Genomic DNA, 17,530 nt, shown 5'->3' with positions numbered 1-17,530 from the left:
GAATTCTACTGTACTTAAGTGCTAGTATATCTCGCTTCACGGCTCAGCCTTGTAAATGCCAAGATATATCTCAATTGCAAGTGGCAATAACCAGTGGTTCACGCCAACGACAGTTTACCAAACAATGAATGAAGAATTCTTCTGCCTGCTCTTAGTTTTCAGGGACTGCCTAATTCATCTGCATCTTGCGGGAATTAATTTCGCACTCATCGCGCATCTTGCAACGAGATATCATCAGCGTCGCATTCTGCTCTCATCGTGGAGGCGCAGCTTACGACCCTCGAAAGAGATGGCTCGCAAGTCAAATGATCAAGATCAATAGGGAAAGCTGCGTGAAGCTCAAGGTGGACAACAAAGACATGTAAGTCGTTGTGTCACGGATTATATTTCTTACAACATAAGGTTACTTTCTGAAGCTTGATCATGTCCTCGAGCTGATAAATAACGAAAATTGGCCGAATGTATATGTCAGAATGCAGGTCGCCACGCCACGCAATGCTCCTCATTGGAGCCAAACAGGTTTATGGACCCTATGTCGGAGATGGCTATGATTGAAACTTCAGATTGTTTTTCAACATAATATAGCACTGTCCCGATACGGTTCGAACTATTTTATCCAGCGCTTCCCCATCTTCTGGTGATCGTCAGCAAGATCCAATACTCTCCATCACCCCTCTCGAGAATCTGGTTGCGTCTCAGGGCAACGTTCTAAGCATCCTCATAGACAAAGCAAACATTGTGAGGTATTGCTTCTAACATCTGAGTCCACCGCATATGTCGATTACTTCATCGAGCTTGTAGATAAGTCGACTGTGGTATACGAGTCTTTTCCCTATCAAGTCAATTCTCTTGAGCATTAATCACTCAACGCACATTCTAACAGTGGTTGACCCTCTGAAATTGGAACGCACGTATGCTTCTGTCGTCGCACATTCTAAGCACTTTGATAATCATACACGAGTCCGATTATCTCAACCCATCAAAGTTCAACCCCTTTTCATCTTCTATGGCTTGCCATCAGGCCAAGTATTCTAAACAACTTTCAACATCGAATATGTGTTTCTTCGAAAAGTGGCATGCCTTTCGACAGCGCTTGGCACTGACGGAGTACAACAGGCAGAGCAGAGCTAACCAACTACATGTTGGTTACCAACTTTGAGATAATTGTTGGCTTCATCTATGAACAATCGGATTGATATATGAGCAGGCTTGTTTGTTTTACCGTTGAGCACCCTCTGCGCACAAGTTGCGGACTTATCACTGGAGGATGTACGCAACAACTCGCAATCATAAACTTGTATCGGTAACAAACTTCGTCCTGTATGATACTGCTCTTTTATCTGGCCTGAGCCATATAGCATAAACGCACAAAAAAGTATATGATACCCGGTTGGTTGCACCGCTCGGAGCCAATACATGCTCAGGCGTCGCCTGCAGCACAGTCAGTATAACTCAGGCGGCATGTTGGGTCTACGGCACAGTGAGCCTTGATTTTGTTGGATCTCATTATCTCTTCCCCCCGTCCATCTCTACTATTGTCATCTGTTATTTTTCATTCTTCTGCCAAACGACGCCAAAGTTCAAATCCTGCGCAATCGTCATGGCGTATCCCCTTTGGATGGCTATCATGGTACCTCCAATCTCTTTCATGGCATGGAATTTGCAATGTCTATGGCGTAACTACCGTCTTGCTCAGAAAATGAACATTCCGATAATCGTCATACCAGCGAGCGGCGACAATCCAGTGTGGCTGCTGGTTGCAAAACCTGTTTTGGCCGTGTTGAGATTCATATTTGGGGACATTGATTTTGTGAAGTATAGTAACCCGGGATGGGAAAGTAAAGCGAAGTACAGAATGTACGAGGAACTGGGCGAAGCGGTTATTCATGTCAGTCCAGGGCACAATTGGTTGTATATTTGTAATCCAGATGCTATCAATGAAGTCTTCAGGAGACACAAGGAGTTTGATCGGCATCCAGAACTGCTAGGTAAATGCCACATGTCAACGAGAGTCGCAGAATTTATATCTGACATCTTAGTTAGCCATACTAGCTGTCTTCGGACCTAATATCTCCACGGTAAACCTAACGGACAATCTGATTTCATTTTTTGTCAAAGCTGAATAAATTCAGGCAACCGGAGCCGACTGGCAACGCCAACGCAAAATCACTTCTGCCCCATTCTCGGATTCCAATAATGCTTTACTATGGGACGTGTCTCGTCAACAAGCGTCCGAGCTAGTGCAACATTGGCTCGCTGCCAGTGAGCCGATAAGAACAACAGATGAAGATACACGCACGCTATCACTGCACGTCCTCTCTGGAGCTGGTTTTGGGAAGCAGTACTCTTTCCACAAAAAGGGAGAAAAGGCCAAAGCTGGCCATCTATACAATTACCGCGACTCGATTGCTCTTGTCTTGGAAAACTGTGTTCTCATTCTAGTACTTGGCCCAAAGCTCCTCGGAAAGCTCGCTAAATGGCGTATATTTGGACCGTTGGCAAAAATCGGTCAAGCGACGATAGATTTCAAAGATCATATGACGACTATGTTGATTGAGGAAAACCAAGCCATAGCTGAGGGTCGACCACGCGCTGCAACAATCACAAACTCTCTCATCCGAGCCAGTGAGGAAAGCAGGTCCTCAAGCAAGGCGGGGGAAGGGTTTAAAGGGTTAACAGAAGACGAAATTTATGGGAATATTTTTGTGTATAACTTTGCAGGACACGATACGACCGCGACAACGTTCAGTTGGGCTTTGTATCTTCTCGCAGCTTTTCCAGACACTCAGACATGGATGGCGGAAGAAATAATGGCTGTTGTTGGCGATCGCGATCTACAGTCTCTAGACTTTAAAGAGGTCTATCCAAAACTTGTTAGATGCCTAGCCATTTTTGTAGGTCAACATCCGGTTTTTACGATCTCTACCTCTAACAAGCTGCTAGTATGAGACAGTCAGGCTTTGGAATCCAGTTCTTGGTATTTGCAAGTCAACTTTCCTTGATCCCGTGGATCTTACTGTTGGCGAGCAGACTTTCTCTATCCCGCCCGACACTCGCATCGTTCTTAGTACAAATGGAAGTCAGACGTTGAGACGCTACTGGGGCGACGATAGCCTGGAATGGAAACCTCGCCGATGGGTTTTGGACTCGGGGACGAACTCGGAGGAAACGGGCGAGAAGGGCGAAAGCCTTTTTGTTCCTGCTCGGGGTTCGTTTTTTGCTTGGTCAGATGGCGTTCGAACCTGCCCAGGAAAGAAGTTCAGTCAAGTGGAGTTTGTGGCAACAATGGTGGCTCTGTTTCGCGATTATAAGGTCGAGGTTGTGCCTGAGAAAGGTGAGACAAGTTTCGATGCAAGGGAACGAGTGAAGAGAACGGTCAACGACAATGGGATGGTTTTGCTGCTGCAAATGAGAGACCCGAAAAGCGTCGGGCTGAAATGGTCTGCTAGGTAGGAAAACAGAGGTTGCAGCCGTCCATGATCTGTTGCGTATTCCAGGCTCTCCGGCCTGTGCGTTCGTAGTTAGTCTGAGCTCTTGGATATTTAGTATAAACCACCTATGCGCCGTCAATAAAAGCCTTAATGCCGAAAACTATCAATCCTTATCACAGTTCATGAACGAATGCGCCTTGTTGGGGCAAAATAGAACTTGGCACAGAGCGTTCCAGTCGTGCTTCACTGAGGCTATGCTACTTCGACGATGCCACGGTGGATATTGCCTACGAGAATTTCTTGGCCTATCAGCCTTTCAGAAGATAGCTCCTGGCTACTCTCGAATAAATTTCCCAATAATGAGTGGGTTTCCCCAGTTGCAGTGTCGCTGGACCGCGAATTGGATGTTGGATGTTGACCACATCAAATGTATAGCGTGCACTGTGAAGAGCCGAAGGACAATAATTGAAGCGCGTCAAGAGCGTATGCCAGAGGACAACTCCCTATTCGTTCTGGGGATACTGTGGTTTTTAACTTTCTACTGAGACGCTCGCGCATAATGGCATTCTATCGGGCAAGGTCGTAAGGACTAGATGAAGACCGTTACCATGATTACCTAAAAGTCACTATATGACATGTAGTATCTAGGTAATTGTAAGTGAGGGAAACCAAGAAATCAGAAATACCTTTATGTACATGTGTAACTTCTGCGTTAGGAACAGGTAACAGGACGAATACTTTATTATACGCGGAAGCTTTCTTCGAATAGGTTTGAATTCGGTCACGAGTCAGATAAATGACAGAAGATTTGAAAATGTGGATTTGATGCCGGGTTTATCAGTTCAGAGGTTAGTGACACATGAGAAGACTGAGGCTGACAAAAAGATAGATGTCCAGAAGAAGGGGAAAATTACGCCAGATGTGGATTAGCGTTGTCGTGGTCTTTCGACCTCTTCTCATTCCCCTTGCAGCATCTCACAAACTGCGCCCATAGTTCTACCCACTGCTGCGTGCCACTCTTTGATAAGACACGGACGAGTTCCGATGACTTTATCAATCATGGCCCCAATGATTGGTCTGCAGCCATATAATAAACGCCATATCAGTAGGAGTGGGATGGCCGACTCTGCTGGCAAATACTGGCGCTATTCACAATTCCTGGAATCTGGATAAGTATGTATTCAAGAGTAGGTGCATTCATTTCTTAGTGTCCAAGATTCATTTTGTTTGTCTGTCGTAACCATGGCTGTATTAGAAGAGGTTTCCTTTCTGGCGTTGTCCCACAACACATTTGCAGTCACAGGAATATTGATACTGCTTCTGGTATCAGTCTTTTACTGGGTAAGTCCATCCAACGTAGAATTACTCTCAACCACTGACACGTCTAGATCTCAACAAAAACTGACATCCCATACATTAAAGGCATTCCTGAAATTCCCGGTGCCCTGCCAATATTCGGCCACCTTCTGGCACTTGGCGACGACCATGCCACAGTTTGCGAATCCTGGTGGAGGAAATATGGCACATCCGTGTTCCAGATAAGACTTGGAAACACTCGCGCGGTTGTAGTAAACTCCTTCGAAGACACAAAGCGGATGTTAATCGGAAACCAATCGGCCGTCATTGATCGACCTACCTTATATACGTTCCACGGGATCATTAGCAGCACGCAAGGCTTTACGATCGGTAGCAGTCCCTGGGATGAGAGCTGCAAGAATAAACGGAAAGCAGCTGGGGCGGCGCTGGGAAGGGCGAAGATCAAGGATTATTTCGATATGTTTGATTTAGAGTCATATTGTATCGTCCGGGATCTGGCACGAGATTCGAAAGATGGATCGACTGAGATCTCAATACGCCCTTATATTCAGAGATATGCGCTTAATACTACTTTGACATTGTGCTATGGAATTAGGATGGATAGTGTTTACGATACGATGTTGCGCGAAATCTTGGAAGTCGGATCAGCCATATCTCTGCTAAGAAGCGCGAGCGAGAACTTCCAGGATTATATTCCTATACTTCGATACTGGCCCAACAATTCCAAAAATCGACGAAGTAAAAACCTCCGCGACCGAAGAGATACTTACCTCAATGCTCTTCTGAATCAAGTTCGAGAAATGATCAAGAAAGGCACTGACAAGCCCTGCATCTCCGCTGCTATTCTCAAAGATGAGGAGACCAAACTCTCAGGCGTGGAAGTAAGTTCTATATGTCTCTCCCTCGTCTCTGGTGGGTTTGAAACCATTCCTGGCACATTAACATCTTGTCTCGGTTCGCTCTCAACACTTGAGGGTCAAGTGTTTCAGGAGAAGGCGTTTATGGATATCAAACGTGTGTATCCCGATTTAAGAGATGCTTGGAGGCATAGTTTTCAAAGTGAGGATGTCCCATATCTCAATGCAATTGTGAAGGAGGCGGAGAGATATTATACTGTTTCCGCAATGTCCTTGCCGAGGAAAACCGTTAGTGAGGTTATATGGGATGGTGCAAGAATTCCAGCAAAAACTATGGTGTTAATCAACGCGCAAGCTGCAAATCATGGTATATTCTCCCTCCGCCAGCTTATCCATTTCATCACTGACCACCATAACAAGACATTGATCATTTCGGGCCCTCAGCCTCCGTGTTCGACCCCGAACGCTGGTTATCCTCTAAGACATCTCCTCCTGGGATTCAGCATTTCTCCTTCGGCGCCGGATCACGAGCTTGCAGCGGACAAATCATTGCTTCAAGACTTTTGTACACTGCGCTCCTCCGTATCATCAGTAGCTTCCGCATTGTGGCCAGTGAGAAATACCCGCCGAATACTGATTATGTGGATTACAATGGGTGTAAGAGCGCTCTGGTTGCTATTCCTAGGGATTTTGATGTTAGGCTTGTCAGGAGAGATAGCTTAGAGGGAGAGGTTAGTTTGGAAGAGTGCTTGGAGGAAGCGAGGGGGAGAACTGAGGGTTATTATAGGGAGGAGAGTGGAGTGGGTGTCTAGGGGTTTATTCTTCTGTTTCGCAGTATAGATGCATCCACATTACATCTTGTGTACGGGAAGGCGAAGTACAGCAATGTTATAATTGCAGCAATTATATGATCATACAACGATGGCATGAAAATACCGTACCAATCGAACGAATGCAATTAATTTCCCTGTCATTTTCTACAGGCTCCTCGATACAGAAATTCACCCTCCCAAACCACCTATTCCATCACGTGCCAGCCCAATCCGTCTAGCGCGCCCCACCTTCAAAAAATTTACAAAGCCTCAATTTCCATTCCAACTCCTCCTTTCCCTCTTCATCAAAAAGTAACAGAGCCAGCCACGACCTCCACCTCGAATTCCTGTCACAGTGGTGTGTTGCCAGCATCCTTCACGGGATGTGAGGCTCTGGAGATTGACTATTATGAGCCTTGATAGGAAGTTTGCCTCCCGTGTTGGTTCCCTTTGCTGGGAGCGAGGGGAGGGGAATGTCGATGATGGGGTACAGATGAAGAGAAAATCGTGGAAAGTCTTTCATGATTAATGATCGGTGGGGAGTGTGACGGGGAATGTTAGTGGTTTCTGGTCATGAGTTGGGGAGTTGATGTTTGTAGGATTGGAGTGGGACGTGGGATTTTCTGGCGCATGGTTTTGGTACGTGAGATGATGATGCGTTTGGTTGTGTGGGCTTGGGGATGTGTCAATTGTTTAGCAGATGATGCATCCCTGACTGCACGCAGTCAAATGCTCGAATTCATGAATGCGGTTAACAACGGTTCGATTTTTGCTCGTCACCTTCGTGTCATAGTGGTCGCGCAAAATTGGCATCACGACCAGGACAACCAATTTGCAACCGGGGGCGACAAGTAGTCACTTTGATGAGTGTCAATGTCAACATGAAGTTTTATGTTTGTTAATTTTGAATCTTATTTACTATTAATCTATCCTCTTCCCATTCATAATATGTCGTCGTAAAACTTGTAGAAATTAGTGTTCCTATTGCAAGGAACTTTCTCTTGGTCCTTTGTGAGCTTCAGAGGCAGTGGTTGCTGGGGAAGTTGTTCAGGATCTTCTTTCTCGAAATATTCGAAATCCCCACTCCCATATATCGTCGACCATGTATTCGAACTTTTTGCAGCACTCTCTTCATGTACCGCATCCTGTACAGCGATCTCGTCTCCCATTATCATGATCGGAATGGATCCTCTCCTCGATGACGGTGGTGTGATGACTCTATGATGCTTTGCAACATATCCCAACTTGACTCTCATCTCATCTTCCGCCAATTCAAGCGTCGACGGATGGACTCGCTGACCAGATGCAGTAAAATAGATTTGATCTTTCGGTGGAGGAGTTGGTCTTCTGTCACTGCCAGAATCACTACCAGATCCCAATCGTGGAACCTCCCAGTCGTCTGAGCCTAAACTTGGTCGTCGATGATCATCCTCACATGAAGCACAGAGACCTCTAGGACCCTCCGACCCAACCTTACAAAGTCTACACTTTGCAATCGCCGGCCACTCGCCCTGTTTCTCCTGTTCTCCAGCGCAATAAAACGAATCAACAGAAGTACTAGACGATTTCCGATGCAACGTAAATGGCTTGTTTTTGAAGGTGCCATTAAACGGTGGACTTATCTTCCCGGTAATATCGCGTCGCGTCTCATCCAGATAATCCGCACTCGTACGGATATAGTCGACGAATTTCTTGGACGAAGATTTTGTTTTACGGTGTAAGACCTGAGGTGTCGTTGGTCTGGTCGAAGGCGCTGAGCTGAATCCACCGGCTGGTCGTGGTGGTGCTAACCGTCCTCGCTGTTCAGGTCGATAATCTGCAGGTGGTTCCGCCTTTTCTAAATTCCCCTCTCGCATATCCTGTTGATATCTTAGCAACTTGTGGAAATCCGTATTTCCGCCCTCCCTCTTCCGCGAACTTGGTCGTTTAGGTCGTGGTAAATCTTCGCTCCCAGCTCTACTATGCGACGGATATGTCGGCCAGAAAGTATCCCTGGGTGGATCATTTGATCTCGATCTCGGCCCTCGTTCGTCTGACTTCCCAGTCGATAATCGCTGGTAGAATTTCTTTGTTGGGACTTTTGGTGTGTTCTGAGCGGACGAAGGTCTACCACTCGAGACTGCTCGCTCGTGCGTCGTGTGTATTATCTCCATATCTGAAATCTTTCGTGGTGTTTTGAGGTGTGATGTATCCTCCATAGCTGGATTCTCGATGGTTATATATTCTATATGTTGGCCTTGTTTGCGCATCTTTACATGTGTATGTGGTGTATATGTATATGAGTAATGAAAAAAGTGGAAATTTTGTATCTGCTTAGGAAATGAGAAATTGGAGATGAGAACATGCGAGATATAGTGACTCCTTAGCTCTTTGTTAGAACAATACCTTTATATTCATCCAACAAAAATCAATTGTGTCGGGGCACAAAGAGGTGTTTGTTATACTTCACCGTTCATTGTTAGCACAGCCGCCTTTTTGTTGCGTCGTGGCTCAGGTTCGTCCGCATGAGCGGAGTGGAGGAATCCCGATCATTTGCTGCTCAGTCCCGCACCTTGTGCCGTTGCTTCTTTCGCCTAAAAATAATCCTCCCATTCAAGGTTTGGTGGTGAGGATCTATCAGGTGCGAAGCGCAGCGCTTCCTGTTGTGTTGTTGGTGCGCGGATATGGGGGCTGGAGTGCTACACGTGCGGGTATGTCGGCGTGTTGGTGTTCTGGAGAGGAGTTGAGGTGCGCTTTTGGGTGGGAAGGGTGGAGTCAGTGGGTGCAAAGGTATGTTGGTATGATGATTGAATGGCTGCTGCGATTTGTTGGTATGACATGTAGTTTTAGATTTCTTGTTGGGTTTGGCTGTGAGTGTTGTGAAATTGTCTATTTTGATAGGGCTTCCGCGAGCCGATAGAAAATGACGTCACAGGCAACTTCACGTATCTTTGGGGACTTGACAAGATGTGTCTCTTTCCAAGATCATGCCTGTGTACGATGCGATTCTCATGAGTAGATTTCTATTTTCTTTGTTGGCTTTTCGTGTCACTAACCATTTGTAGCCACATCGCACATATTCGACATTCTCCACATAAGGTATGAGTGAACTATTACACATGGGCGAAATAAAAGCACAATGAAAAATGAGCTGAAACGGGAATTTTCGAGGAAAGGTAATTACAAAAACAAGAACATTTTATTCCTTCCCAAGAGCTTCACGCTATTCACTCACAGCTTCACGACTATAGTAATGGAACCTGTACCGTTTGGAGTATATCTCTCATACCTACGCATACTTTTAACCTCGTAGATTTATCTCCCATCAATATTTTCGTCGTCTTTGTCTGTCTCATATGCTAATAATTCTTCAAAGTAAGCCGTTCGTATTCAAACAATCAAACAAGGTATCTTTCCCGGTGTCGAGTTCATTCGAAGTGGAGTAATGATTCGTTCCAGAGCCTTTAACAATCTTCTGACCATTGAAAACTACTAACTTATTCTACTCAAACTCTGCCAGCTAGTTATTTTACAAGATACTGTCCAGATGAACCATCTTGTAACAGCTCCTACTCTGTGTTTCTAATGTAACCACCCATCACCTTTCCAACACAGGCGCCCCACCCAACTTACCTTTCCCCTCTCTCTCTCCCTTCGCTTCTTCCAACATTTGCAAAATCTCATCCCCATCACCCTCTAGTTCTTGTCTTGCAAGAAATTGTGTTTGAGTTGCTTTAATGTTTTCAGAAAATGCATACTCAAGAATAGAAGCACACATCTGTCCCCTCAATCATTCACATTCCAATTCCATCCATTATGTATGAGAAATCGCAACAAAGAGTGTATTTTCTGACTCATTGCCCAATGCACTACTGACGACGAGAATCCGTTTTGGCGAACGTCTTTGTCTTAGGTAGAGCTAGGAATGCTTCCTCATGGGGATCGAGATGCAAATCAACAGTCTACTTATTTCGTCGGCCGTATCGGATCCATTGAGTCATCTTTCCTAGATATACTTCTGTGATTCTTCTAGTGGACGTGTGGCGATGCTTATACAAATTATCAAGTTCTTTATAGTTTGAAATTTGGGTTTCAATGCGAGGAAAGTCGTTTCTCTGATATTAGGTGAAGATGAGTTGGAGGGGTTGCCTATTGTTGGTTTGGATATAAGTAAGTCAGGTGTAACATGAGTGAGATGGTTAGCGAGCAATATAAGGTATTGTTGGACGTTTCCAAGAAGACATAAATACTGATAGATTAATCCGTCTCGATAAATTGAACACAACGAGTCAGCATATACATACCTACCGTGGAAAATCACGTACAACAGCTTCACTCTAGAGGTTAACTCGAGGTATAACTGTGAAAAACAATTTTCTGCATTTTGCAGACGAATCCTGAATGTGGGTTATAAAATGGTCGGAAAGAAGCAGCTTCAACTTAATTATTTGGTCACTATATTTGAAATCTTTGTATTCCACCAACCACCAAAAGTCAGTTGTTTCCAATTATTTGAAGTTTCAGGACACCCAGCAAATGGAAATCTAGTCGTCTTTGGCCTGCCATGAAACGTAGATAATGGACCGGGGTCTAAAATTCTTTGCTTTTTGTGTACCTGTGATCTTTGCTTTGGTGGGTTACAAATGTGTCTGCTGCGATTGTCTTATATTTGTCCCCGCCATATACTTGTGGAAATCTTCACTTCTTTTTCCTCATGGTTTAAGCGTTCTTGACAGGATCCGACCAGTAGCAATTCAGGTTTGAGGCCGTGAATTATGATCGTATCATCGGATACCATTTCTGACCCATATTTCAATAATCTGCCAGAAATGTCAGTCTATCAAGTCTTTCCTACAGATCTACTTTATATCTCCTGAAGTCCCGTTTACGATCGAACCCAGTTATTATCGTATTTCAGCTTTTGTCGCTGAGACTTAGCCGGATTATTGGCCCCGTTCAAAGGATTCTGTCAGTTCAGCTCAAAAACCAAATGGATATCATCTTCAAGGGGCCGGTTCGAATCCGAATATACCCTGCATCTCTGGCGGATGGACGTGGTGAAGCATGGGTCGAGATGGAGGCGAGTCATGTGACCTCGCGCTAACTTCTGATATGGCGGGAGGTAAGTCTCGTCTCGCGTCCTCCCCCTTCCCTTCTTTTATATCACAGACAACCCAATTTCATAGGTCTCGTGCGCCGAGTCAACCACAAACGTTTTACTTCCTTGAATCAGATAGAAGGTGTCGTGAAGATGCCTGTTGGATTTTGACTCGATTCATTTGTCGATACCGATATATACCATGAGTGGAACTAAGATGCCCACTCGGCGACGTGGACCTCCAACATTTGGGGGCCCTCCGAAGTATCCCCCTGAAGTTTTTCAGTACGACGGGCGGATACAGTCTGTTACCTCCGAATCAGCGGCGACCGCATCAATTCCATCTAACGCCTCGGGAGACTTGACAGATGAGATTATTGAATTTGTTTCTCAAAACTCCACAGCTGGGGTTCCTCCGCGAAAAAAGCAGAAGTTAAATGGCGGTCATACATCAGATGATGGTTGGCTTAAATTACTGGATATTAACAAGCATTCGCAACTTGAGCACATTGTCGTCAACAAATGCGTTTGGGATATTCAGTGTTCAAGCTCAAAGCTTTCTAATCTGGTAACACCGGTCACTAGGAAGGCAACCAATCCAGTTGTAAATTTTAGTCGTTTCCCTAGAAAGCCTATGACTATTACTATTAATAATGACACACGGACGGCTATCCTTTATGCAATACTACCAGAAGACGAGTCGGCTCACAAAGACGTTCGGGTGGCTATGATTGTGGCACATGATTCGAACAAGTGGGCAAAAGAACAGGGTAGACTGTGGACAGAATTCGGCGTCCAGCTACGCCACGATAACGGGCATGATACCATTCGCCTGTTATTTGCCATTAAATGGAACATAACAGCTTCGCCTTATTCCGCTATCTCGGCAGTGAAAAGAACGGAAGCTGTGAGGGAGGTTTTGAATCGATATTTCCCAGATCCCAATGTTCACAAAAGTGATGTTTGGAGTCCGCAAGACTTCTACCAGAGCGCTCACACGCCCGAGAAAGACGATTCAATCACGGACTCATTAGTGGTTCCTGAGTTGGAATCCGAACTCTATCCGTTTCAGAAAAGAACAGTACAATGGTTACTTAGGAGGGAAGGCTACGAATGGTCGACTACCTCCAAACAAGTGGTTCCACACACTACTGCAGAATCATCGTTACCACTTTCTTTCATTTCGGTGACTGACGCCATGGGTCAACCATGCTACGTAAGTCATTTACTCAGTCTAGTTGCTTTGGATCTCAACCCGTTTCGGGAACTAGAGCGCGACACACATGGCGGAATTCTCGCGGAAGAAATGGGCCTTGGTAAAACGGTGGAAATGGTTTCTTTAATAACCTTAAATCGCAGGTCCAAGGAGGAGAGAGGGCAAGCGTTTGACGTGTTCACTGGTACTCAGGTTCGGCAGACTGCTGCTACCCTCATCATCGCACCGCCAGCTATATCGCAACAATGGGTTTCCGAAATCAACAAGCATGCACCGCATCTCTCAGTAGTTTATTATGAGGGTATCAGGGCGTCCAACGAGTTGATGACAGGCCCGGAGCTTGAAGATCACTTAGCAAGCGCAGATGTTGTAGTATCTACCTACAACGTTTTGGCAGTCGAGATACACTTTACACAGCTCAATCCAGAGAAATCCTTACGCCAAAAGTCCAAATATCCACGCCCAAAATCGCCTCTAATGACTCTTCAATTTTTCAGAGTCGTAATGGACGAGGCTCAGATGATAGAGAGTGGTGTGAGTAACGCCGCCGTAGTTGCGAGAATGGTACCTAGAGTGAACGCTTGGTGTGTGACTGGAACTCCAGTCAGGAAGGATGTTACAGATCTACTTGGTCTTTTGGTCTTCCTTCGTTATGAACCTATTGCTTCGACAAAACACATCTGGTCATCCCTTACCACTTCTCACAAGCAAGAGTTTCGAAAGTTATTCTCAAAGATCGCCCTTCGCCATAGCAAAATGAGTGTTCGAGACGAGCTGAAACTACCGCCACAACGGCGGTATGTAATTACAATGCCGTTCACTGCCATCGAAGAGCAGCATTATCAGGGACTATTTGATCAGATGTGTGAAGAATTAAATTTGGACAATTACGGTACACCTCTTGACGATGAGTGGAAGATAGAGGACTACACTGAGATTATGCGACGATGGTTGGTAAGATTGAGACAGACTGCTCTGCATCCCGAGGTTGGTGGACGCAATAGAAAGGCCCTAGGGCACAAAGACGGACCCCTAAGGACCGTTGATCAAGTCTTGGATGTGATGATTGAGCAAGCGGATTTCGCCGTTCGAACCGAACAGCGGATACTACTCGTCAAAAAGTTGAGGCGTGGACAGCTATTCGAGAACTCCCCAAGAGTGAAGGAAGCTTTAGAGGTTTGGACCGAAGCAGCTGCTGAGGCTCATGCGATTGTGGAAGAGAATCGGCAACTACTTCGAGAAGAAGTTGACCGCGTATCATCTAACAAGAAGCCCGCCGACGGAGCAGTGAAATCTAATATCATCGACGAAACGGATAACTCAAGCGATGATGAAATGGAAGGGTAAGTACTGTTTACATTGTCACTGAGGAAGTCTACTAATCGATATAGTGTTGATGCAAATTCTCGTTTAGGCATACTTCGAACTCGTTTGCGATCCGCACTTGAGATGGAACACGTCGCAATGTTCTTCTGCGCCAACGCTTATTTTCAAATCAAATCTAACAAAGATTTCACAAAACCTGATTCACCAGATTTCGAGAGGCTGGAAAAGCTTGAGACTGAAGGTTATGAATCTGCGAAAAGGCTGAGACGAGAGATACTTCAGGATGTGCGTATAGCCTTTGCAAGCCGCTATGGGTACGGGTCTCAAATACTAATCTTCTAAATTAGATCCATGGTAAAGCCGAGAGGCGCATGAAGAAGATAGCAAAAAGAGCTGATAGCCAAACATTCGTGCAGATTCCAGAGTTTCCTTCCAACCTTCCTAAGGGTGGTCTCGAGAGTCGTCGAATAATGGAACAACTCGATGCGCTTGGTGTCGCACTTGATGCCCAGGCGAATCAATTGGATGAGTGGAGAGAAGAAACCATACAATTTCTCCTTCGACCTCTTGTCGATGAAGACGACGGATTAGAAATTACTGGTGACGAGTATGAAGAGTCCACTAAAACACAAGATGAAGTAATGGTGTATGTGCAAGCATTACGCGCGGTAATCGCGGACCGGCACGATGCTCTTACTGGGCAAGAGAACAAACTTGTTGAGTACGAAGTTAAAACTGCTTTGCGTCTTGCTAAGGAAGGTGGCGGGGCCTTCCCTGAAAAGACAACAGAGCTTCTAGGTATTCGAGAGCAACTCAAGCCGCCAAAGTCTCTGGGCTTTGTGCGACGCGTAGTAGCTGAACTCCGTGCTTTGGCAACAAGTTTACGAACAGATTCACAGGCTGGCAATTCAAGAGCGCAAAACGAACTCTCGATAGTTGAAAAGCAACTAAAGACTACACAGAAGCAGTTGAGTGACCAAACAAAAGCATTGGCTGGATTAGAGAAAGAAATTGAGAGTTTTGCGAGCGTCATGAACACTAGACTAGAGTACTATAAACAACTACAGCAAGTCTCGGATATGGTGGCTCCGTATGAGGGGCCGAACAACGACAAGACACTTGGGAAGTGGCTGAAAGAGGAAGAGAAGCTCGTTACTAAGATCGCACAAGCAAAATCGAAACGAAGATACTTGTTGCATCTTAAAATGGAAGCGGCTAACCCACAGGAGCAGCGAATCTGCGTTATTTGCCGAGAGGGATTCGAGATTGGAGCACTCACAGTCTGTGGCCACCAGTACTGCAAGGAGTGTATTCAGCTCTGGTGGAGTGGTGAGTTCTCTCCTAGACCGTGATAAAACACCACTAACGTTTATAAGCTCATCGTAATTGCCCCGTGTGTAAAAAGAAGTTGATCCAAGCCGATCTCCACGAAATAACTTATAAACCACAAGAACTTTCCATCCAAGCAGAGGAAGTGCAAAGCCCATCCCGGTCTCGCGCCGTTTCCTCCAAGTCCAAGAAATCTGCGATCTACTCCGAAATTTCCAAAACTAAACTTGCCGAAATTAAAAACATAGATCTCGACGGCCCGTCCTTTACCACAAAAGTCGATACCTTAGCTCGCCACTTGATCTGGCTTCGAGAATCAGATCCTGGCGCTAAATCAATCATCTACTCCCAATTCAAGGACTTCCTCGATGTCCTCGCCCTAGCCTTCAAGCGCTTTCGAATCGGCTTCTCATCCATCGATAAACCCCGTGGCATCGAACGCTTTAAAGAAGACCCAAGCGTTGAATGTTTCCTTCTCCACGCGCGTGCCCACTCTTCAGGGCTTAATCTCGTAAACGCAAGTCACGTATTCTTATGCGAACCACTTCTCAACACTGCTTTAGAACTCCAAGCCATCGCACGTGTTGATCGAATCGGTCAACATCAGGAAACTAACGTCTGGCTTTACCTTGTCGATGGAACGGTCGAGGAATCAATCCACACTCTCTCGGTAAAGAGGAGGATGCAACATCTCCCGAATCACCCTCAAATCTCTAGCCGAAAAGGCAAGGAAAGGGAAAGTGACGAAGAGGTTTTGGTCACCGAACTTGAAGAAGCGAATTCCAAAGAATTGGAAATGGCGGGTTTGAATAAGTTGCTTGCGAAGGGGGGGAAAGGAGGGGAAATGGTTGAGGAGAAGGATCTTTGGGAATGTCTTTTTGGGGGTGCGAGGGGAGGTAGAGGTGGGAAGACGATTGTAGCTGGGTTTGACGGGGAGGTTGATCGCTTTTTGAGGGCTGAGGCGGCGGGGATGAGGAGGATTGAGGAGAGGGAGAAGGGAGAGAGTTCTGCTTCGGGATCTTCTTGAAGTTCGGTATGTTTGTCACTTGCGTTTGGAGGTCGATATTGTAGACTCATTGAGGCCAAGTGTATATTGTAGATATTTCTTGCAACTTTTGATATCCAAGTTATTGTACCTACGCATTTTGCCATACACCTACTCAACGAAACAAATACTCACAGGTAAACAAGAACATTGGTGATACACTGCATGAGAGGTCGAAGAAACGAAAAATCAAAATACTGATTCAACTACGTCGATCATTGACGAAATTTAACCTCAGAAAGTGAAATTCGCTATTTACGATCCCAGAAAAAAAAGCACTCTTCTTGAATCTCCTTAACAAAATTTCAACTATTTCTTGTGCCGCTGAATCCCAATAAATCAGCCATCTTCCAAATCGATTTCATCTATCGCGTTTTTCCTTAGAATCATCCAACCGTGAGTACAAACCAACTTCTACATCCCCTCACCCCACAAATCTTTACCCATACAAAACCACTAAACCATCCCCCTCGATCTTTCACTCTATATAATTCGCTCAGACAAGTACTACGTCAGGCGCAAAGTAAAAACGAGCCGGTTATAGAAAAGGCGTTGGTTACAACATGAATGGCCGTTCTTCTTGGATTCCACGCTTGTTAGTCTAGGCATCGAGAAATCAATCCTTGTGAGCGGAATGAAGTCGAGGGATGAGTGTCTAGATGTAAGCTAAATTTCAAAATCTAGTAAAAGCAGATGTTGGGTCTATTTATCAGATAGATGGTCAACCATAGAAGAAGCCTGGCAATCTCATGAGGATAAACAACAAGCAATTTAGAACCAGACAAGGTTGCCAGTTTGGTTCAACACGAAGACTTGGTATAGTCTTATCCAGAGGGCAGGGTTATATATTCACATCAGTAACATAATAACCGACAGCTGCTTTCTGTATTTTTTTGTATTTTTTTCTAGTTTTTGATCGTTTCATCTAATTATGTACCATACCGAATCCCATTTCCAATCCCAATCCCAAACGCCAACGCTGCGTTAATGCAAGCCCAGAGCCGACCTTTATACAATGAAGCGGCGATACAAAAAGGCGTTCTACCTCTTGTAAAGCCATGCCAACCACCAATAATTACACACGACCCCTTTTCTCCATTCCCATTAATTCCCATTACCA

At 45.3% G+C, this 17,530-nt stretch overlaps 4 protein-coding genes across 4 annotated transcripts; 3 read left to right on the top strand and 1 right to left on the bottom strand.

Moving 5' to 3' along the window:
• Nucleotides 1–1,600: 1,600 nt before the first annotated feature.
• On the top strand, nt 1,601–3,453 carry GLAREA_06078 (Cytochrome P450; the record flags this gene model as incomplete). Its single annotated transcript, XM_008081492.1, has 4 exons — nt 1,601–1,988; nt 2,044–2,078; nt 2,133–2,894; nt 2,944–3,453. The coding sequence occupies 4 exons, from the start codon at nt 1,601–1,603 to the stop codon at nt 3,451–3,453; spliced, it is 1,695 nt and encodes a 564-aa protein (XP_008079683.1).
• Nucleotides 3,454–4,673: 1,220 nt separating this feature from the next.
• On the top strand, nt 4,674–6,417 carry GLAREA_06077 (Cytochrome P450; the record flags this gene model as incomplete). The annotated part of the gene is made up of 3 exons (XM_008081491.1): nt 4,674–4,772; nt 4,820–5,972; nt 6,026–6,417. The coding sequence occupies 3 exons, from the start codon at nt 4,674–4,676 to the stop codon at nt 6,415–6,417; spliced, it is 1,644 nt and encodes a 547-aa protein (XP_008079682.1).
• Nucleotides 6,418–7,358: 941 nt separating this feature from the next.
• GLAREA_06076 (uncharacterized protein) lies at nt 7,359–8,666 on the bottom strand (the record flags this gene model as incomplete). The annotated part of the gene is made up of 1 exon (XM_008081490.1): nt 7,359–8,666. The coding sequence occupies one exon, from the start codon at nt 8,664–8,666 to the stop codon at nt 7,359–7,361; it is 1,308 nt and encodes a 435-aa protein (XP_008079681.1).
• Nucleotides 8,667–11,696: 3,030 nt separating this feature from the next.
• On the top strand, nt 11,697–16,392 carry GLAREA_06075 (P-loop containing nucleoside triphosphate hydrolase; the record flags this gene model as incomplete). The annotated part of the gene is made up of 4 exons (XM_008081489.1): nt 11,697–14,053; nt 14,102–14,321; nt 14,384–15,365; nt 15,413–16,392. 4 exons carry the CDS (start codon nt 11,697–11,699, stop codon nt 16,390–16,392), a joined length of 4,539 nt encoding a protein of 1,512 aa, XP_008079680.1.
• Nucleotides 16,393–17,530: the final 1,138 nt, after the last annotated feature.

Source organism: Glarea lozoyensis (genome assembly GCF_000409485.1).
Source record: "Glarea lozoyensis ATCC 20868 chromosome Unknown GLAREA15, whole genome shotgun sequence".
Taxonomy (NCBI): domain Eukaryota; kingdom Fungi; phylum Ascomycota; class Leotiomycetes; order Helotiales; family Helotiaceae; genus Glarea; species Glarea lozoyensis.
Note: the sequence above shows the minus strand (reverse complement) of the source record. Positions and strands in the feature narration are given on the sequence as shown.